This window comes from Ipomoea nil, unplaced genomic scaffold (assembly GCF_001879475.1).
Source record: "Ipomoea nil cultivar Tokyo-kokei standard unplaced genomic scaffold, Asagao_1.1 scaffold2387, whole genome shotgun sequence".
NCBI lineage: Eukaryota > Viridiplantae > Streptophyta > Magnoliopsida > Solanales > Convolvulaceae > Ipomoea > Ipomoea nil.
Genome location: NW_017618815.1, coordinates 1,198,253 through 1,221,657, shown reverse-complemented (window position 1 = coordinate 1,221,657; position 23,405 = coordinate 1,198,253). Strand labels below are relative to the sequence as shown.

The 23,405-nt window shown below is 31.8% G+C and overlaps 2 protein-coding genes across 2 annotated transcripts; one reads left to right on the top strand and one right to left on the bottom strand.

The window, feature by feature from the left end:
- Positions 1–729: 729 nt before the first annotated feature.
- On the top strand, positions 730–8,206 carry LOC109152143. The gene is made up of 2 exons (XM_019299717.1): positions 730–1,181; positions 8,057–8,206. Exons 1-2 carry the CDS (start codon positions 753–755, stop codon positions 8,204–8,206), a joined length of 579 nt encoding a protein of 192 aa, XP_019155262.1. The 5' UTR covers positions 730–752.
- A 3,770-nt stretch (positions 8,207–11,976) lies between these two features.
- Positions 11,977–16,233, bottom strand: LOC109152142. Its single transcript, XM_019299716.1, has 8 exons — positions 16,052–16,233; positions 15,329–15,951; positions 15,026–15,211; positions 14,732–14,940; positions 14,337–14,551; positions 14,048–14,232; positions 13,205–13,637; positions 11,977–12,886 (listed from the first exon to the last, which is right to left on the bottom strand). Exons 1-8 carry the CDS (start codon positions 16,231–16,233, stop codon positions 11,977–11,979), a joined length of 2,943 nt encoding a protein of 980 aa, XP_019155261.1.
- Positions 16,234–23,405: the final 7,172 nt, after the last annotated feature.

Here is a 23,405-nt window from a genome sequence, read left to right as displayed (position 1 = left end):
TGATTATCAGCTATCTACCATCTTTAAAAAAAGGATTCTTGAAATTTGGAATCGAGTATTATTTGCTAACTTCACCTCATTAAATAAATGGCTGCCCTTTTTTTTTTTTTAATAAGGAAATGAGTTTCCATCAGAATTGCTTCAAACTTTGCTGAAGATGGCACCAACATCTGAGGAAGAGCTGAAGCTGAGGCTCTATAATGGAGAGCATTCTCGACTTGGGTATGCTGAGCGTTTTCTGAAAGTCCTAGTTGACGTTCCATTTGCCTTCAAGAGGCTGGAATCATTGTTGTGCACCCTACAAGAAGAAAACAATGGAGTTTTGGGTGTACTGATGGTCTAGATACTCATGAGGAAGAAGAAAGCCATAAAGGAAATGACTTGAGTAGCCCTCGACTTAACGCCAATCAAACTGACGGTTAACGGAAGGATCATTGCTGGAGCAAATATGATAGTCAAGGTTTATTTCGTTCAAATTAAAAAACGAGTACCAATTTTGAAATATCGCAATAGTCGAAGGACCATTGCTGGAATTAACTCTTTTTCAATAGTGACAACGAAGTAACCTCTGTCTTGGAAATAAGCAGCGATATTTACTCTACTCTTAGAAGTTGTAGCCTTGAGAAGAAAGGTAGTTTTTAGCATTTATTATGTCCTTTCAAAAGCTTTCTTTATGGCTATGTATGTGGGTGTAATATGGACGAAAATAAGCAAGTTTTGAAACTTAGACATCAATAGCATACACCTCCAAAATGACTCTAGTCCCAATTGATCATTCCGAGATCAACACCACCATGAATACAGATGAATGCAATTACCAGTACCACCAATGCTATCATCATGACCAAGATCATCAGCCGAAGCCTACCTATCAGGTTTACTGCCGAGCAGACCACAAATACGCGCTCGCTATCCGTAACAGCAAGGTCATTCTCGCCCCATCCAATCCCTCCGACCCTCGTCAGCACTGGTACAAGGAACAAAAGTTTGGAGCCCATGTTAAGGATGCAATAGGCTTACCCAGCTTTGCTCTGGTGAACAAAGCCACCGGGGAAGCCATCCAACACGACGTCTTTGCCGGCGCTTATCAACCGGTACGGGTAGTGAAGTATGAGCCTAATGATGTTGATCATTCGATATTGTGGAGTGAAGCTTGTATCAAGGATGATAATGGGGAGTATATGTTAGACTAAAATATCACATGCATCATATAATATGTGATTATAGGATCGACTAACCTCCAGCCATAGTCTCTGTTACGGTTGAGCGATCCGGACTGCTGCAGAGATAACGAGTATTTTGTCTCTCACTTTACTCAGCTCTCTCTAGATGGTGTATGAGGTATGTAATGTGAGCAGTGAGAGGACTAGTGACCTTATATAACCACTGGCCATCATTGTGGTTGATTATCTTTAGGTCTCCTAAACCCTAACCAGACTCCTAATCATAATGGTAGTCTAGTTATTAGGTTATTAGTGTTGCACCACATATCAAATACTGAATATTATCATAACTTATCCTAATGTTATAATAATAGTAACGGATAAACGTTACATTCTCCCACTTGGTGCAAGCACTACCACTCAATAACAGAAAAACACCAACCATAATGATATGTTCTCATTAGCACGAGTAGTATCCATTATGATCAAATGCAAACTGCCATTGGGCACTTAATTAGGAAACAAAACCCAACGAAATAAACCCTATGTTTATTCCAAGTCCCTGAAGTACATTTTCTCATCAATATAAAGTAAATGAAGGTGTACACACTTAATTGAGAAAATGTCTGAATGCTAAAGAATTTTATTAAAACTGAATGTATATATACAAATTACAAATTGGGCGAAAGTCCCATTTTCTGAATCAGATCCTTGAACTTAAATGGTGGCATGCCTTTAGTCAAGGGATCTGCTAACATCAACTCAGTATGAATGTGTTCAATGAATACAACTTTATTTTTGACACGCTCCCTAATTGCTAAGAACTTGATGTCGATGTGCTTAGTTCGACTTCCACTTTTGTCGTTCTTAGCTAGGAAGACTGCAGCTGAGTTGTCACAGTAGACTTTCAATGGCTTAGATATAGAATCCATAATTCTAAGCCCAGAGATAAAATTCTTTAGCCAAACACCCTGTGAAGTAGCCTCGAAACAGGAAACGAACTCGGCTTCCATGGTAGAAGTAGCTATTAAGGACTGTTTAACACTTCTCCATGAGATAGCCCCACCGGCCATAATGAAGACGCACCCTGAAGTTGATTTTCGAGAATCAACACAGCCAGCAAAGTCCGCGTCTGAATAGCCGACAAGATCTAAATTGTCCGTCTGCCTAAACCCAAGCTTGTAACCTTTGGTTCCTTTGAGATACCTTAGAACCTTCTTTACAGCTCTCCAATGGTCCAACCCCGGATTGTGTTGGTAACGCCCTAGCATTCCAACCGCAAAAGCAATATCCGGCCTCGTACAGACTTGAATATATCCAAGACATCCAACTGCTGCAGCATAAGGGATGTTCTCCATGGATTCCTTCTCCAAATCATTTTTCGGACATTGGTCCAAACTGAATCTATCCCCCTTAGATATGGGAGCAGCGTTCGGTGAACAATTTTGCATATGAAATCTCTCTAAAACTTTGTTTATATAGGTTTCTTGAGATAAACCCAGTATACCCCGGTACCTATCTCTCTGAATTTTAATGCCAATAACATAAGAGGCATCACCCATATCCTTCATATCAAAGTTTTTAGAAAGAAATTGTTTCACATCACGAAGCATCCCCTTATCATTGGTGGCAAGTAAGATGTCATCCACATATAAAACAAGAAAGCAAATTTTACTCCCACTCACCTTCTGGTATATACAGTTATCCGAGGGATTTTCAACAAAACCAAATGAAGAAATTACCCCATCGAATTTGATATACCATTGACGGGAGGCTTGTTTTAAACCGTATATGAATTTCTTAAGCTTACATACTAAATGCTCACCACCCCTAGAAGAGAAACCTTCAGGTTGTTTCATATAAACCTCCTCTTCTAGATCACCATTTAGGAAAGCGGTTTTCACATCCATTTGTTGCAACTCAAGATTAAAATGTGCAACTAATGCCAGAATGACCCGAAGTGAATCTTTCTTTGATACAGGAGAAAATGTCTCCTTGTAATCGATTCCTTCTTTTTGAGTAAATCCCTTGGCAACAAGCCGGGCCTTGTATCTCTCAATGTTGCCTAATGAGTTTCTTTTAGTCTTAAAAACCCATTTACAACCAATGGCCTTGGCCCCATTAGGCAACTCAACGAGATCCCAAACTCCATTGTCCTTCATGGAATTCATTTCATTTTTCATGGCTTCTAACCATAAGTCAGACTGTGCACAATTTGTGGCTTGAGAGAATGTTTCAGGATCATTTTCAGCCCCTATGTCAGATTCTTGTAGATACGAAACATAATAACTAGGAACTGCTGATCGCCTTATCCGAGTAGACCGTCTTAAGGTTGGACCCTCATCACCTTGTACAGGCTGCGGGGCAACTACCTCTTCAGGAACTGGTGGCAGTTCTTGAATCGGTTCAGTCTGCATCGGCTCAGAATCTTGCTGTATATCCTGAGTTGGTTCAACCATTGGTTCGAAATCTAGTTCAGGCGGTTGCTGCAAGTCCTGAACTGGTTCTTCCAAAGGCTGATCCTCAACAGTTTGTGGAATCTCAACGGTAGGTGGTATATCTGCAGACATAACTAAAGGAGCACTACGGATAAGTACAACCCCACCAGATGACGTAGAAGGTTGAGAGTCAATATGATCGAAGGAAGGAACTAAGTCCTTAAACCGATCACTCCCACTAATCAAGTCATCTTCAAGAAATTTAGCATTCCTTGATTCCACTATCCTAGTAGTATGAGATGGACAATAGAACCTATAACCTTTAGAAGATTGTGCATATCCAATAAAGAAAGCACTAATCGTCCTTGGATCAAGTTTCTTCTCGTGTGGGTTATATATCCTCACCTCAGACGGACATCCCCAAACACGCATATGTTGCAAACTCGGTTTCCAACCTTTGAATAACTCAAACGGTGTCTTAGGGACAACCTTGGTTGGAACACGGTTTAATATATACGTTGCCGTCTTAAGCGCTTCATCCCACAACGACTTAGGAAGCTTAGAGTTGCTAAGCATACTCCGCACCATATCCAGAAGGGTCCGGTTTCTTCTTTCAGCTACACCATTTTGGTCCGGAGAACCAGGCATGGTGTATTGGGCAACAATCCCATGCTCTTGAAGAAACTTAGCAAAGGGACCAGGTGCTTGTCCATTCTCAGTATATCTACCATAGTATTCACCACCCCTATCAGACCTAACTATGTGTATTTTCCTGTTACATTGGTTTTCAACTTCAGCTTTAAATGATTTAAAGGCATCCAATGCTTCATGTTTATGATGAAGTAAATACACATAGGAAAATCTTGAGAAGTCATCAATAAAGGTGATGAAATATTTCTGACCAGGTATTGTCATATCAGGACAACATATGTCAGTATGAATAATTTCCAACAACGTTGAACTTCTATTGGCACCTTTCTTTGACTTGTTTGTCTGCTTACCCTTAATGCAGTCAACGCAAGTCTCAAAGTCAGTATAGTCTAGAGTAGAAAGTACTCCATCCTTTACCAACCTTTTAATACGCTCAAGGGAGATATGACCTAATCTCCGATGCCACAACATTGAGGAATTGTCGTTAATACTACACCGTTTGGTGCCGTTTTGAACATGTAAAGAATTGTAAACTGAATCATTCTTTAATTTAAGACGGAAAAGACCATTAGACAATGTACCAGTACCAACACAAGTAGAATAACGAAATAACTTGATATTATTGGTATTAAACTCAAAAGAATATCCGAAGGGTACAAGTCTAGATACTGAAACTAAGTTCCTAGAAAAACTAGGAACATAAAAAGTCTTTTCTAATGTCAATACAAAGCCATTGTCCAAAACTAAATTGCAAACTCCGACAGCTTCTACTGGTGACGCAATCTTGTTTCCAGAGAAGATGCTACACTCAGTTCCCTTTGGCTGTCTCAGTTTTGTCATATCCTGCAAAGAGTTTGCAATGTGGATTGTTGAACCAGAGTCAACCCACCAGGAATTAGTATTAACTTCTGACATGTTAGATTCGAAACAAACGAAAGAAGATGAAATGTTACCTTTTTGGGACATCCATTTCTGAAACTTGATACAATCTTTCTTCATGTGTCCCTTCTTTTTGCAAAAGAAACACTTTTGTATCTTCTTAATGTCTGCTTTCGGGGTTAGTTTCCCCTTAGCAGCTATGGTAAGTCCCTTAGGCTTTCCAGACATTCTTTTAGGCCTTGTTGTGGCCATTAAAGCACTTTCCCCAAGCTCAGTTAAAAGCCGTGTTTCCTCTTGAGTACACATGGTAATCAATTGATTGATAGACCATTCATCCTTATGTGTATTATAGGAAATTTTAAATGCATTATAGTCCTGAGATAGGGTATTTAGTGCAAAGTGCACCACAAAGGCATCTGGAAGAATAATTTTCAACTTCTTCAATTGTGCCGCAATGTCCCTGAGTTCCATGATGTGTTTCCGCGTTCCCTTGACAGTGGAAAGACGCATATTGATAAACTGCATTATCAGGGTACTTGCCAGAGATTTGTTCGCGTCAACAAATTGATCATCAATGGCCTTGAGTAATGGCTCAATGTCCTCAATATCATCGACGGGACCACGAATCTCTCTGGCAATTTTAGACTTAATGAGGAATATGCCTAAGCGATTGGCTGTTGCCCATCGCTCGTATAGCGTTTTTTGTTCCTCAGTGCTTTCCGCAGTAAGCTCAGCAGGCTTCTTAATGCGAAGAGCATAATCAAACCCTAATATTCCTAAATTCAATAAAACAGCGTCTTTCCACTCTTTGTGATTGTCATAATTAAGGATAGGAATATCAATTGTTATTGATTGAGTGATTGGAAGAGTGACTGTAAAAGAAAAATTGAAAGCTTGGTTAGAATATTTTCGAGGCACAAAATTAGAGAGAGATACTGAAGTACACAATATTACCAATGTAAAATTATGCAAAAGATAAATTCGGATGCCATAAAAATTGCCTGTGGGCTAAATTTTTACGCATAATGAATTTACCAAAACTGAATGGTGGAAACGAAATGGGTGCGATTTTAATTTTTCCACCCTTAATGACAAAACTACCAAAACTATATGCCGATACATAATCCCTGTGGGCAAATTATGATCATAGTATGGTATTTCATCCTAATTCACCCTACAAATATAACAAAATTGCCTGTGGGCTAAATTTTGCCATATCACGCAGAGTGAATTACAATATTCTTGCATTAACTTTATGTGAGTAAAACTTAATATGTAATTTTGGAAAAATTAAAGATGTTGTGGCTACTCTTTAATTAACCAAAGAACATAATCACATTAGCAAGAAAACCTAATAATCAAACAGATTAAACCAAAATATGATAGACAATCCTTAGGTATACTCCCAGGAAAGTTGGTCGAGACGAAGCTCGGTTAAATACCAACTCCTTAGACAGAGTAGCGTCGCAAGGGGACTAGTAGCAACAAGGCTTTTAAGCCAGGGCCATAGAACTAGTATTCCTCCCCAAGAAACTTCCCTAATTCATGTGTTCTCATTTTTGAAGTAAAATCGTTTGAGAGATCTAAAGAGTAGTTTCACCTATGGATAAGGCTTTGAATAGGGTAAAACTACGAATTGTTTATGTACTTAATGTTCTTTAGGAACTTTATAAAACACGAGTGGAGTAATAACTGAAGGTTGAGTAATAATATGCATAATCTAACCTGAAAGGCACTAATTCACATAAAAGGCACTAATTCAGGCATAACATATAATTCAGACCTAAAAGGCTCTAAATTTTTCTTAATGAACATGCTTTTCTACAGGCATAATTATAACAGTCAAATAATTATTGCAATAAAAAGATAAATAGCATGCTCAGATTATGCATATTACTCACAAATACTCCACAATTAAATTGCAACACTTAATACAATTTAAACTGAAAAACATTATTAAATTAAAATTCAACTGAAAAATTAAAACTGAATAATTATTCAAAGTTGAATAATAATTTAATAATGGACTTAATAAAAAAAAATTCAATTGGATAATTTAGTTAGAAGAAGTCCAAATATGATGAAGATATTAAACTGAATGAATTGATGTAGTCCAAATATCAATTCAGGTTTGACCCAAAACCATAACAGGCCCAAAAAAAAACAATAATAATAATAATTTTTTTTTAATTATGAGCCCAGGTTTGGCCCAATTGGGCCAAACCTGGCCCAATAACTTAGACATCATTCATCATCTTCTTCGTGTAGACTACAGCAGCGCAGACAGGAGACCAGCAATGTATGAAGTGGCCGGACGAATCCGCCGTAGCCATGTCGCGAAGCAGAAAAAATATCCAATTTTTTTTTTTTTTTTTTTGTTTCTTAATGCGGAATAAAAACTTAATTTCCAGCAGCCCAGACAATATAATTGCATACTAAAGAATATTCACATAATCTCAATTATATAACAAAGTATATAAAATATGCAAATATTTAAGCAATTGAAAAAAAAACTAGGCAGAGATTATTTATGGCGACTGATACCAACTGTTAGACTAAAATATCACATGCATCATATAATATGTGATTATAGGATCGACTAACCTCCAGCCATAGTCTCTGTTACGGTTGAGCGATCCGGACTGCTGCAGAGATAACGAGTATTTTGTCTCTCACTTTACTCAGCTCTCTCTAGATGGTGTATGAGGTATGTAATGTGAGCAGTGAGAGGACTAGTGACCTTATATAACCACTGGCCATCATTGTGGTTGATTGTCTTTAGGTCTCCTAAAGCCTAACCAGACTCCTAATCATAATGGTAGTCTAGTTATTAGGTTATTAGTGTTGCACCACATATCAAATACTGAATATTATCATAACTTATCCTAATGTTATAATAATAGTAACGGATAAACGTTACAGTATAAAGCAATTAGGGTGGTGAACAACATTGGCGTGAACTTGGATGCATTTCGCGCTATGAAAGAACATGGGGGAGTCCAAGATGGTACTGTTATTGGTCTGTGGGAATGGAACCGAGGAGACAACCAACGTTGGAAGATCATACCCTATTGATCATTTAAATGGGCCTAGCTAGCTTGTTTTGTGATTTCTTTTTGGTGTTCTGTCTTACCATCATGACTTGCTACCCTAGTATTAAATAAAATATTCACTTTTCAAACAAAGAACAATGAGATAAGTTTTCAAAAAAAAAAAAAAAAAAAAAAAACAATGAGATAAAATGCTACTTGAAGATCAATATAATATTGTGTTTTTTTACCTTTGAAAAAATTCATGTCTCATATTTTCTCTCTTTCCTATATATCTAATTATGTATGTATGTGAGTTAGATTGACCATTTCTATTTAATGACTATTGGTACTAATAAGAAGAAATTGAAGAACCAACTAAAATTTAAAAACTAATGAGGAGAGGGCTGCTTAATTAGCTTGATCCTGAGAGATCCTTTTGAACTATTTGTTGAAACCGGTGGTGTTTCTTATTGCATGTTTAAGGCCGGGATTCAGAAAGAGTTGTTGGAAACACTTTAGGCATATTACAGGTGTTATTAGGTTTTTTGTTTTGATTAAAATTGAGTTATGAAATATAAACACGTTTTGGTTAAAGAGTTATGTTTTATGTTATAATTGCTATTTTTATTTTTACTTGAATTCTCTTTAACATATTTTTATGTACTTTAATTAATTTCAAAAATAAAATTAATAAACAATACAATGATAAAATATAAAAGTAAATGAATTAAAAATAATTAATTAAGAGATTCAACTTGAGAAATTAAATGACAAAATTAGTAAAAAAGACAAGGGATTGTGAGAATACTTTGACGTGGCAATTTGGAAGGTGAGAGATTAGACGACCTAATTGGCTTTATTGAGGCCTAGGTCATTTGTCCCAGTAATATTATCTGCCCCTTCTTGCCTTATAGGAATAAGAATAGTATAGTAATACGATATTATTTCCGACAGGCCAATTCGGTGGAGTTTATTATAGTGAGGACTGAGGAGTTTAAGTATGCCATGGATTTGGGTTACACTATTATATATATATACCACTCCGGGGATATTTGTTTGAGAAGAAGGCCAACCCCTTCGAAGCCTTTGTCATATGTGTATAAGACTCTAATGAACTCCTTCTACACGTCAGCCCAAATCATTACAATTAGAAGATACATGTGTTTGGTTTAAAACTGAGGTATGTATTATAAATTTGTTTGGTTGAAGTGTTATTTTTATTATTATTATATTTAGTTGAATACCGCAAACCTATTTTTATGTATTTGAATAAATTTAAAATTTTAAAATAAATAAATAAAGCAATAGTATAATATAGAAGTAAATGATTTAAAATTAATTAACTAAGAGATTGAACAATAATTAACTAAGGCAATTGATTAAAATAACAAAATTAGTAATAAGACAATGAAATGTGAAAATACCTAAGAAAGGGGGCATATCCCACATTTTCTTGCAATAGCCAAAACCTTATGTGGAGGTTATGTTATATTTCCAGAAAAAATTACATAACTCAAACCAAAAATAATAATCTTATATTCCCCCGGCCAATATTACATTGGTTATCGTATATAACTTGAACCAAACGCCTTAAGGTTTCAAGAAATGAAAAATAATTAATTGTTCGAAAGTTAAGGATCCAACACATTAGGACACATTTGGTTGGCACGCACTCATGTTATGACTTATGACCTCGGTTTGGGCAATTTGGTCAAGTATAAATGTTTTTATAAAATTCGTGAGTCTTGAATGCAAGAGATACCTAACTGGTCCTATTCAATTCTAATTAAATTTGATTATCTGAGTTATGATGTATCACACAGAGAAACATACAGAAATGATTAACGAAAAACCAGATATGTTTACGCAATTCGGAGAAAACTTTTCCTACGTCTGCGAGGCCACTCAAAAGTGAAACCCAATCCCGCTAGATGATCATAGATTTATTTCATCAACTCAATCTCCATCATCTTCTTGACTTAATAGCAGGTCTTCACTTTTCACAGAATACAACCTTCACTTCTTGCAAACCTTAAGGCGTTGGTTCAATTTATATAAGAAAACCAATTTTATATTTGGAGAATATAAGATTCTTATGTTTGGTTCACGTTATGCAATTTCCTCTATCAATGTAACATAACATCCACATAAGATTTTGGCTACTGCAAGGGAATGTGATCCTTTCTTAGATATTCTCATACTCCTTTGTCTTATTACTAATTTTGTTATTTTGATCCCTTACTTTAGTTAATTATTGTTCAAGCTCTTAGTTAATTAATTTTAAATTATTTACTTCTATATTTTGCCCTTTATTTATCTATTTATTTTAAAATTTATTCAAATACATGCATAAAAATAGGTTAACGATATTCAACTAAAAAAAAAAAAAAAAAAAACTCTTTCAACCAAACAAATTTATAATACATATTTCAGTTTTAAACCAAACACAAATCTAACAATCTCAACAATCTAATATTCCTTTTTAAAGTGATATAACATTATGTGAACCAAACATTCCCTAAAAGGTGTTTGGTTCAAGTTATATAGGGTAGAAAGGTTATTATTTACTAGGTAATAGAAGATTGTCATGTATGGTTCATATTATGTAATTTTTCAAGGGAATGTAAATTAACATCCACATAATATTTTTAGAAATTTAAAGAGAATGTGAAATACATTTCCCATCAGTGTTCTAACAATCCCTTGTCTTTTCACTATTTTGCCATTTCTCAAGTGCAATATCTTAATTAATTATTTTTTAATTCATTTACTTTTATATTTTATCATTTTAGTATTTGTTTATTTTATTTATGAAATTTATTGAAATACACAAAAAGATGTTAAGAGTATTAAAGTAAAAATAACAACATATATATATATATATATATATATATATATATATATATATATATATATATATATATATATATAATTACATAAAGCATAACTCTTCAACCAAAACAGGTTTATATTTCATACCTAAGTTTTAACCAAAACAGAAATCTAAAACGTAATATAACATTCACACCAATTTAATATTCTCTAAGGTAATCTAACTGATGTACGGGAAAGAGGTGGTCAGTATACGAGTGTAAAATTGTCGTTCCGCTAGGGATTGGGATTATGACACGTACTTGAGCGACAACTAAAATTCTAGGCACCAAAGTATTGGAACCCACAAGAATCCAAAAAAAATTCATATTCATGGTTGAGTAAATGTCAACAATTAGAGGCTAAAAGTCTAAATTAAGATAACACGAATTTAAACACAAGTAAACACAATAAAAAGAGATGGGCTCAAATTAGGGGATGTTGCCCTCTAGATGGTTTAACAACTTAGGGATTAGGGGAGAACATCAACCAAAGGAACATAGAGGCAATGCACATAAAAATCCTAGGCTTAAAGCCATTTTCATGAGCTAAAGAACAATGATTGCCCCACTCCCGTGGTGTATCAATTCCTAGCTCTTAAAGTACATAAGCATTTAGGTCCCTAATTCTTTCCTATCTTCACCCAACTCTCATTGTTGAGAAGAACTATCCAAAAGCAAGTTAATAAGAGTTACGTACCAAATATTAACAAGATTCAACATAAATTCTTCACAAACAAATGAACCCTAGGTTAGAGTTCTTCCCCCTTATGCAATAATCACCTACTAGTAAAGTACCCGTGCGATGCACGATATGGATATTTATCAAGTTATTACAAAATAGAATAAATTATTAAATTAACATTTTGGAATTACAAAATCGAAACAATAATGTAAATACGTTTACACACAATATAACAAAATAAGTGTTGATGGTATACAATTACAAATTATTGAAGATTTCATGATAGACCACATTGGTTGTTGATGTAGCACCTGTTTTTGACTCGTTGGCAATCAATATTTTTAGACCTCTTGGGTTGTTAACTCGAGATGCAGCCACGTATAATTGACCATGCACAAAAACTGGTTTTTTAAGTAACAATCCAACATGTGACAATGTTTGACCTTGACTTTTGTTAATAGTCATTGCATATGATAACATCAACGGGAATTGTCTTCGTTGAAACTTGAATGGCAGCCTGGTATCAGACGGTGACATTGACATTCTGGGTATCAGTACTTTTGTTCCTTTGTTAGCACCATCCATTAATTCAGCTTCAATTACACGGTCTGCTAACTTGGTGATTACCAATCGCGTACCATTACACAAACCAACTGAGTGATCAATATTTCTTAACAACATGACTGGTGAACCAATCTTTAGGGTTAGTGCATGGTTTGGAATACCTGAAGCTCTAATGCCATTCAAAAATTCAGGTGTGTGCACATCACCAAGTATTCCAGCATCTGCATCAGCTTTGCATATTGTGTCGCAACTAAAATATGTTCTACTTTCAGCCGTATGCAACTCACTCATATACTCATTCACTGAGTTTACTACCTCTAGGGTAGGTGCCAAAATAGCACGCCCTTGCAGATAACTTGCATTAGAATTACCATTTGCAAAAATAGGAAATGTACTTCTAACAATTGTTTCAATATGGTCACCATTGGACGGTAGTAACATAGTACTGGGTATTTCTACTTCTGCATACCCATCATTAGGTCCACCAATCTTACCATCACCAATTGAAGCTATCCAATTTGCAAATTCTTGCGTAGCTTGTTGTTCTACAGGGTCTTGCATAGCATTCAAGCGCAAGTTCTTTGTGAGCCTCATTATCCTGCAACTGTTCCACAAATATGAAGAATTGATAAATGCAGAAACTATGTCTTGTCTAGTACCTTTAGGGACTACGGGTAAAATTTGACGGAAATCCCCACCTAGTACTACTGTTTTACCACCAAAAGTCTTGTTGGAACTGTTAAGGTCTACAAACCGTAACAAATCCCTCATGGTCCGATCTAGTGCTTCAAAGCAATACTTGTGCATCATCGGGGCTTCATCCCAAATTATTAAACTTGTTTGTATCAATAAATCAGCTTACTGGCTACCTTGTTTAATGTTACATGTCGAGTCTTCATTTATTGATATTGGTATTGCGAACCTTGAGTGTGCAGTTTGTCCACCAGGCAACAACAACGAAGCTATACCACTTGATGCCATATTTAAAACAAGCTGGCCTTTAGACCGTAGTTCAGAAGATAATGCTCGCCACATGAATGTTTTACCAGTGCCACCATACCCATATACAAAAAACAAACCACCCCGTTTACTTGAAATATCGTCTAAAACAGTATCATAAATAATTCTCTGCTCTTCTGTCAATTTTTCACACAACTCAAGAGCTTCTTGTTGTAGAAACTCATGATCATATGATAACTCTTCAAACAACAATCTATTCTGGACCAACCTAGAGTTAGTCATCTCTGGAATAGGCATGGGGTGGTAATCCTTTAAAGATCTATTCTGTTGTTCCAACAATTTGTCCAACTCAAGTAGCCCATAGTTTTTCTTCTCATCGTCAGTTAAACACAAGTCTGTTGTAATTTAAAAAAGAAAAGTCAGACTTGAGAAATCAACAATATTTATACTAATTGAATAAGTGTATATGTATAATAGTTCAAACCTGGTTGTTGTAATATTCTTCTTTGACAATGTTGAGCATCCTCACACAGATGTTGCCACACCTAATTCCAAACATATTCTGGTCTAATCATGGAGCTCGATGTTAATAGCACTACAAACAACTTCCTTAATAAGTGAGCAGTGGACCAAAAACTTGCTTCTACAATAGCATCAATGTACTCTTTATCATCGTCCAACAGACCGTGGGCATAACATGCATCCCTAAATGTACTATACTCAACTCCATTGTGTGTCCTAATATCTTTAAAACTGGAAGGACCACACACGATGTTCAATAAGCACCTTAAATAATATAATTCACCTGAGGCTGGTGGAACATAGAATATCCGGCCAATGGAAAAGCCCTTCTTTCTTGGATGCCATTCATGACTGTCCTTTTTCCAAACAAATTTTGTAGGCATCTCGATGTAACTTAACTGCCTCGCTTCTGCATACTTCTGATTTGCTATGAACCATCCATTGAACATACTTTCTGCAACTGATTCCCTATTCAAAACGCGATCAATGCTATCATCGTCTTGGAAAACAACAGATTGGCAATCCGGGAGGTGAAAGCTTAGCCTCTCAACCGGAGGGGTTCTATATTGCACCTCGAACTAAATAAGCGCCACATTGCTTCACACGCAGAAATGTATCGGCAATCGTAGTACATGTTGATTTCATCTACAACTTCATTACCAATATCATCAGTCGTGGTCTTATAAAACTCAGCAGTGACACGGTCATTACCTTTGTTAACGTACTTGAACAAATACTTGATTGACTGTGATTGGTTGCACCATTCAACATTAATGTGAGCCTTGTACTTCAATAGTAAGTATCGATTATGAGGTACAATATTAACTGTTATCCAGCTCTATACCGCTCTTTTTTACCACCCTGCTGTCATTTCGTCTACGGTACAATGGGTAACCATCTTGATCAAATTGGGATGCATCAATGAATCTCTTAGGGAAATGTTTTGAACACTTGTCATTTACCATACATGGTGAATTCCTTTTAGCATGACCGCAAGGTCCATGAACCATGAATTCCTCAACTGCCGTATAAAATAGGAAGTACGCTTATCCGGAATCTCAGCAGAAATAATCGAATCCATGAATGTTGGGCTAGAGAAATCATCATGCTTTTCCAAGAATAACAATATGTGCGCATGTGGTAAACCCCTCTTTTGAAATTCTATTGTGTAAATAACTGCAAACAAAAAGAATGATTAAAATGTTTTTTTAAATTGTATTATATCTCCAAAAAAAATATAAAAATGTTAAAGAATTAATACCAGCTTTGACACGGCCAAATAATTTTCCTTTTTTAATGTCTTTGATCATTGCATCCAATTTCATCTTGAACACACGACAAACTATGTCTGGCCTATCTTCTGCCTTCAAGTTCCTTTTCTCCAAAAATCGTTGAATCTCAGGCCATTTAGGATTGCATGTAAATGTAATGAATAGGTTTGGATAACCTATAAACCGACAAATAACCATAGCATCTTGATAGTTTTGTATCATGTACCTTGCACCGCCGGTAAAACTTGATGGTAATATTATTCTTTTGCCTTGACTGCTGGGTTGAACCTCACCTCTAGTCAAGGCATCTGAGAGACCTTTGTATGCGTCACATCTCAAACCTTTTTGATTTGCCCTTATATAACACAACCTAGCAGATTCAACTATTGTATACGCATCCACTAAGAATTGTTGAAATAACCTCCTAGCGTATAGTAAAGTTGATATCTCAGTTAACCTTTCATGAACACGGAATGCAAAATACTCCCTTTGAGACACACTTTTTCTTGACCAATTTTGTTTAGTCAGTGTTGTTGAAAATCGAATGTCCTCCTTAAATCCATCCTCACCATAAGGGAATAAAATTGGGTATTGCAATGGCAAATATGCTGGGTTTAATTCACTAATTCTTTTCAAACCTCCAGTCTTACATTCTACTAAAATGTCCCGCTCACCCATCGTTGGCTCTAAATCTCCTACGATCAGAGCGGCAACCTCAGATGCAGTTGGTAATGTATAAGTTCGTGCATCTGTAGCCCTCCTACCTATTAGTCTCATTTTAATCTCAGCTGAGGGATTACAATCAAGAAACTTCTTGGCCATACGGAATGATTTCACGAACACATTATTGTTATCTAACACCTCTTTAATGTCATGAACAACTTCTTCATGTAGACCCACTTGGTTGCTATCGCCTCTACAAACATTATAACGTTCAACAATAAAAACTATTGTTAGAGAAATCTTAAATAGTTTGGGTTGTGAATCAAGATCTATTACTTGAAATAAGTATATACCTAACACATTGCATACGATTTTCTATTTCATTTGCTGTGTCATGAATATAAAGTTGCGCAAACTTCGGTTGAACTCCATCTGTAGGTAAAAGACTTCCAATGCGATGGAAGTTTTGACCATTTATACGGAATATTGGTGGTGAAGTACCATTATTAATTGATCTATCAACTTTACCACCCATAGATGTGAAACAAAACATGTTATTATAGGACCGTATATTTTGTAGAAAACATTTATTTTTCTCGCTTGGTACAAAAAACAAATCATGTAACTTATTAGGTGGCTTGTTCATCAATGGTAACTTTATTTTTCCATTCACACAGCAACTGGAGTACTTTGGGGCAGCGTTTGGCCTTGATGCAGCTGACCGTTCGATTCCCCAAAAGATTGCATTATTATACATAGTAGCATGGAATTAATTAGTAGGACAATTATATTAGGTAATCTAATTAATAATTTACTTTTTAAATTATATTTTCTTTTTAATAATGAATATTTTCTTAAAGTATATACACAGATTATGCTTATCAATATAGAATTAAAAGTGTATAGATGTATAATATTATTAGTACAAAATCAATTATATTTGCCTTAATAATTAATTATTAATATTATTGCCTAATAATTATGTGTTGTCATCTTTTTCGGGGTAATTATTATGGTAATTTATATACATATATATTTGTATACTTAATGTATAATATTATTGGGCACAAAATAAATATACTTACCTTAATATATATAGATTATTTTTAATATAATTTCCTAATTTATTAAAGGTAATTATTCTCATAATTTTTCTTTCCTTCTTTTGTGTAATTATTATGGTAATGTATTTAAATATTGGAAGAGAAAAAATGTTATAATTAATATAATTAATGAAATTATTATTGTAATTGCCACAATATTTGATAATTATAAATATAATTAAGAAATTTGAGAAATATAAGATTTCTTCCGTAGAAATATTTGTGACAATTTCATTAAATTATAATTAATAAAATATGAAATATAATTAAAGAAATGAAATTATAAAATTAACAAAACATGAATATTTATAATTTTTTTAAATATACATACATACACTTTTTAAATTTCTAAATATAATTTTTTAAGTATAAATCTATCAATATAAATTAAAATTAATGAAATTATATTATAATTTTCCTATATACATATTAATAAATATTATGTGTATATACAATGTATTATACAATCATATAAGGATATGTGTCCGATTAGAGTTTATATTTGTTCATACAAAATTTAGAATTTACATTTTTATTGATTTCTAAGTACAATTCTCTTAGTTATTATTATTCATATTTTTAGAATTAATAATATATATATATATAATACAATTTCGAATAAATCAACTTAATTATATTAATTTTTTCTATAAATTTATCTAAATATGTACATGATTAGAGATTATATTAACCATACAAAATTTAAATTTAAATTTTGTATGTTATGAAAATAGATACTTGACCAAATATATAAAAGTCCAACTATATTATTATATTGTACATTTTAACATTTTTTTTATTTTTTATTTTAATTTTAAATTCATAAAAACAAAAAAAAAAAAAAAATTCCGTGCAACACACGGGTAAAACACTACATTTAAAAAAAAAATACAATTTCATAAATATCATAAATTAATTAGTACAATATCATTTATAATTATAACCATTAAAGAAAAAAAAATAATTTCAAATATATGAACCAATGATTTCAAAATGAAACTAATATACAGTTACAAATAAATATAGCATAATTAGATTTACTTTAATTAGTTTTAATTCCCTTAATGATACGACTTTTCTTTATCAGTTTTTTGTGGGAGACTAAGGGAGTATTTGAGTTGCTGGAAATTATTATTATTTTTTGAATACTTACTAATAAAAAAATTAAAATATTTTTTATCCCCTCCCCCCCCCCCCCCCCCCAATAACATGTGTAAATCTTATATTTTTTAAAATTACAATTTGATAAATATTATAAATTAATTAGTAGAATATCATTTCTGTTTATAAATTATAATAATTAAAAAAAATTCATATATGTGAACCAATGATTTCAAAAATGAAATTAATATACAGTTACAAATAAATATAGCATGATTTGATTTACTTTAATTAATTTTAATTTCCTTAATGAAATGTCTTTTCTTTTATCAGTTTTTTATGAGAGGCTAATGGAGTGTTTGGATTGCTATAAAATATTTTAAAATAAAAATTCATACTAATAAAAAATCATTTTAAAATATTTTTTTAACCCCTCATAACATGTGTAAATCTTATATTTTTAAAAAATACAATTGGATAAATATCATAAATTAATTAGTACAATATCATTTCTGTTTATAATAATTAAAGAAAAAATAAATAATTGAAATATGTGAACCAATTATATCATAATAAATCTTTCAAAATTTAAAACAAAAGAACGGAAATTAAAAATAGAACGAAAATATTTCAATAATAATATTCTACATCATCAAGTAAAAGTAAATTAAAAATGAAAAGATAATATTTTAATAATAATATTCTACATCATCAATAGTAAAGGCATATTTTAAACAATAGTAAAGGTAAATTAAAAATGGAACGGAAATCCTTTCAAAAAAAAAAATGGAACGGAAATATTTCAATAATAATATTCTACATCACCAATTAAAAATATAACTGAAATTAGGTAAAAATACCATTGCATATGATATTCTAATTGATTAATTGACGGAAAATAAAAAGAATAATTGGTTGAAAATGAATATGATATTACTAATTGACTGATATTTTACGATGATATATTTTCACCCGAGTCACCCATTCTAATGGACTGAAGATGTTAGCTATAGACGATGACGGACAAAATTATGTTGCTACTACCAATGTCTTCTACAATATGAGGTTTTAATAATGTGTAAATACAATTGGTGATATTATGTTTTTTATTAATGACAAAATTGCTATATATCTACACACAAAAAAAATAAAAAAATTTTAAAGCAATTTAGACAAAAAAAAAATATTTTTCATACAAATGAATTAGGATAGCAATTCATTCCTATAACTGAGTTGCTAAAGAATGGGCACGTTTGCCTAATTTATAAAAATACTAAACAATGATAAATAAAAGCTTCAAAGTTACAACACTGCATGCGTATATCTACACATTAGCTATTAATTTGAGCAATTATTTGTTTAAATTCAAGCAACGATAACATCAAAACATATAAACGATCCAAACTATATCTTCAATTGCACTATATAATATTTAATGTTCTAATTTAAATAATTATATATCAATCCAGATATTCTTAATATATTACAACAAATTCACGGGCGAAACCATATCTTTAATTGCACTATATAATATTTGAGTTATTACTGAAAAAATCAGTCTTTAATCACGGTTAATTGTATGTTACTTTTTTCCGAGTCACCCATCCTGATAGTCTGATAGTTTTAACTTTAGACGATGATGGATAAAATTCCGTTACTACTACCAATGTCGTCTAGCTATAAAGAGATTTTCAATAATGTATAATTTAAGCCATTGATATTATGTTTTTTTTATATACAAAAATGACAAAATTGCTATATAGCTGATCTACATAGAAAATATATATTCCGTATAAATAATTTATATAACTGAGTTGCTAGACAACGAGCTAATTAGCCCAATTAATACAAATTATAAACACTGATATATAAAATCTCTAAAGTTGCAACACCGAATGCGTATATCTACACGTTAGCTATTAATTGGGCAATTATTTATTCGAATTCAAGCATTGATAACATCAGAAAACATAATCGGTGCAACTCAATTCTTCAATTATATTATATAATATTCGATTTTATAATTTATACAATTGTATATTGATATAAATATTTTTAAAATTTTATAACAAATTCATTCCGTGCAACGCACGGGCGCAAATACTAGTAATTAAGTAATAAATATATTTAAGAAATTAAGTAGATATATTTTGTTAAATAAAAATAAAAGAGTTTCCTAATAAAATAAAGTCTTAGATATTTTGTAAAAAAGGACCTGATTAATATTGACTTTGATTTGTAATGATGTGGCATCTTCTCCTTTATCGTCGGTGTATAGCATCTATACACTAGCGGTGCATCAAATATTAATCCATGTTTTATTCTTTGTTTGGTTCAAGTGATGAGATTACCTGGTAATGTTATATTACCTAAAAGCTGATCTGGTGGTAATGTTTCAAAGTAATGTGATTACCCCCATTTTTTAGGTAATCTTAGATTACCTTGAATTATTTCAACTTTGTCCTTGTTAACTAATCCTTATCCTTATATAATAATAATAATAATAAATATATATTTATATAATCAAATATACATGTGTGTATATTTACATATTTAATTTTTTTTTAATATTTAAGTATTGATATACATTCATACATATAAATAAATAAATACACACATATAAATAAATAAATAAATAAATAAATAAATAAATAAATATAAATATAAATATATATATATATATATATATATATATATATATATATATATATATATATATATATATATATATATATATATATATATATATATATATATATATATATATATATATATATATATATATATAGGGTCGGGATCAGGTGAGGACCTAATCTTTGGTGAGGACGTGAGGACTAATCTAGACCATTAAATCAGAATGATGTATGACTGAGATTAAAAGAAACAAATCACACGGATTAAGAAAACAAATCCCTTTAAAATATTAAAAAATATAAATTTAGGGTAAATCAGTCTTATTAAAAGATGTGCATTCCTATACAAAATGTTGTGCATTCCTATACTGAGTGTTGTGTATTCCTATACTGAGTGTTGTGCATCAATAACTTCATTGTTGTGCATTCAAACCCCGCCAAAAAATCATACAGTGAACATCCAATGTTCTACGATGCATTGAGCTATGTGCTATAATGCACAACTCCCTAGCCTATAGTGCACAACTTACAACACTAGGTTGCACAATCAGCACACACGAATGCACAATCGTACTACCCAGGCATTTACACATATACACGACAATCCAAAAATAGACAATATTATACTCAAAAGAACAAGTGAAAAAAAAATAAAAAATACTGATTAGTTTGCATGGGCGAACACTAAATCAATGATGAAGAAATCGCGGCTCCAAATTACAACGGTGATGATCCAAGAAAATAGGAAACCAATTTGGCCAAGGATTATACATGCGTTCACACTTAAAAAAAATTAGAAAAAGACACTATTATCCCACTTTAACAAAAAAAGATCAATCCATGTCATCTCAAAAACTCAAATCTGGATCATCCAAATAAAAAAACAAACGCACAAGATTAGTCCTCACGTCCTCACTTAATATTAGGTCCTCACCTGATCCGGATTCTATATATATATATATATATATATATATATATATATATATATATATATATATATATATATATATATATATATATAGAATCCGGATCAGGTGAGGACCTAATATTAAGTGAGGACGTGAGGACTAATCTTGTGCGTTTGTTTTTTTATTTGGATGATCCAGATTTGAGTTTTTGAGATGACATGGATTGATCTTTTTTTGTTAAAGTGGGATAATAGTGTCTTTTGATTCTATATATATATATATATATATATATATATATATATATATATATATATATATATATATATATATATATATATATAGAATCCGGATCAGGTGAGGACCTAATATTAAGTGAGGACGTGAGGACTAATCTTGTGCGTTTGTTTTTTTATTTGGATGATCCAGATTTGAGTTTTTGAGATGACATGGATGGTCCTCACCAAAGATTAGGTCCTCACCTGATCCGGACCCTATATATATATATATATATATATATATATATATATATATATATATATATATATATATATATATATATATATATATATATATATATATATATATATATATATATATATATATATATATATATATATATATATATATATATATACTTACTATACTATACTAATAAGAGCCCAAGAGAGTTAGGCCTATAATGGGTAGAAAAAATGGCGGTCACAGATTTTAATCAAATGAATGACTCAGATTGATTAAAAGATTGATAAGATTTAAATTTTACACTAAAATTTCCTAAAATACCCACACACCGTTACTAATTCCGTTAAAATTTTAAGAATTGCCGTTAGTTCACCGTTAACTTACTCATTGATTTCAATAAAAAAAAAAAAAAAAAAAAGGTCTTAGGATCGAACCTCATCCCAATCAAATTAAAGTTGGCATAATTAGTACTCTATTTTACTCTTATTAAATTATATATAAATAATAATTTAGTAGCTACAACAAAAAATTATAGATATGCATTTCTTTAATTTAGAATTATGTGTCCACAATGCCTTTATTCAAAAAAAAAATTATTCATTATCAATAAATTAAATAAGAGAAATAATTGTATTAGTTATATTGTCTTTATTTTTCTACAATATAAAAATTCTTTATATTCAAATTTATTAATTGATTGTATTCGCTACATTGTCCTTACAATGTCATAATTCAGTGAAAAAAAATTATTCATTATCAATAAATTAATTAAGAGAAATATTTTCATTAGTTATATTGTCTTTATTTTTCTCAAATGTAAAAATTTTTACATTCAAATTCATCAATTGATTATATTCACTACATTGTCTATTATCTTTTTTTTGCACTATTTTTCTAATTAAATATCAAAGTTATATTACAAAATAATGCTATATATTTATTTACCAAGTATTTTATTAATACCATGAAAAAATTAAAAAAATATATAATTAATAAAGCCAACCATATTAACTACTTGAGAGATTTTGTGACAAAAAGAGTATTCAAATCACACAACAAATTGAAGTGAGAACTACCTTGCAATGTCCTTGTTTGACAATCAGCAGTTAGCGCGCGGATTATATTAGCGGATTTGACCAACGAATTTATTTAATTATTAACATTGGGTAGAAAAAATGACCGCCAAATTATTAAATCAAATGAATGGTTCAAATTGTTCAGGTTTTAATTTTTTTTTTTAAATTTTTCTAATTTATCCTTAATTATATGATTATCCATTTAACTTTTTCGTTAAATACCGTTAATTCACCGTTAGTCTAATTATAATATTAACGTCTAATATAGAATTATAATTACACCATTAATCTAATTCTAATATTAAAGTCTTAATAGAACTTAACCACAAATCCTAATGTCGAAATCTCCTCAAACAATATTAGTGTATATTTAATATTTTATGCCCTAATTTTTATTTGTTCTCCCTTATGTCCCGTATTTGGT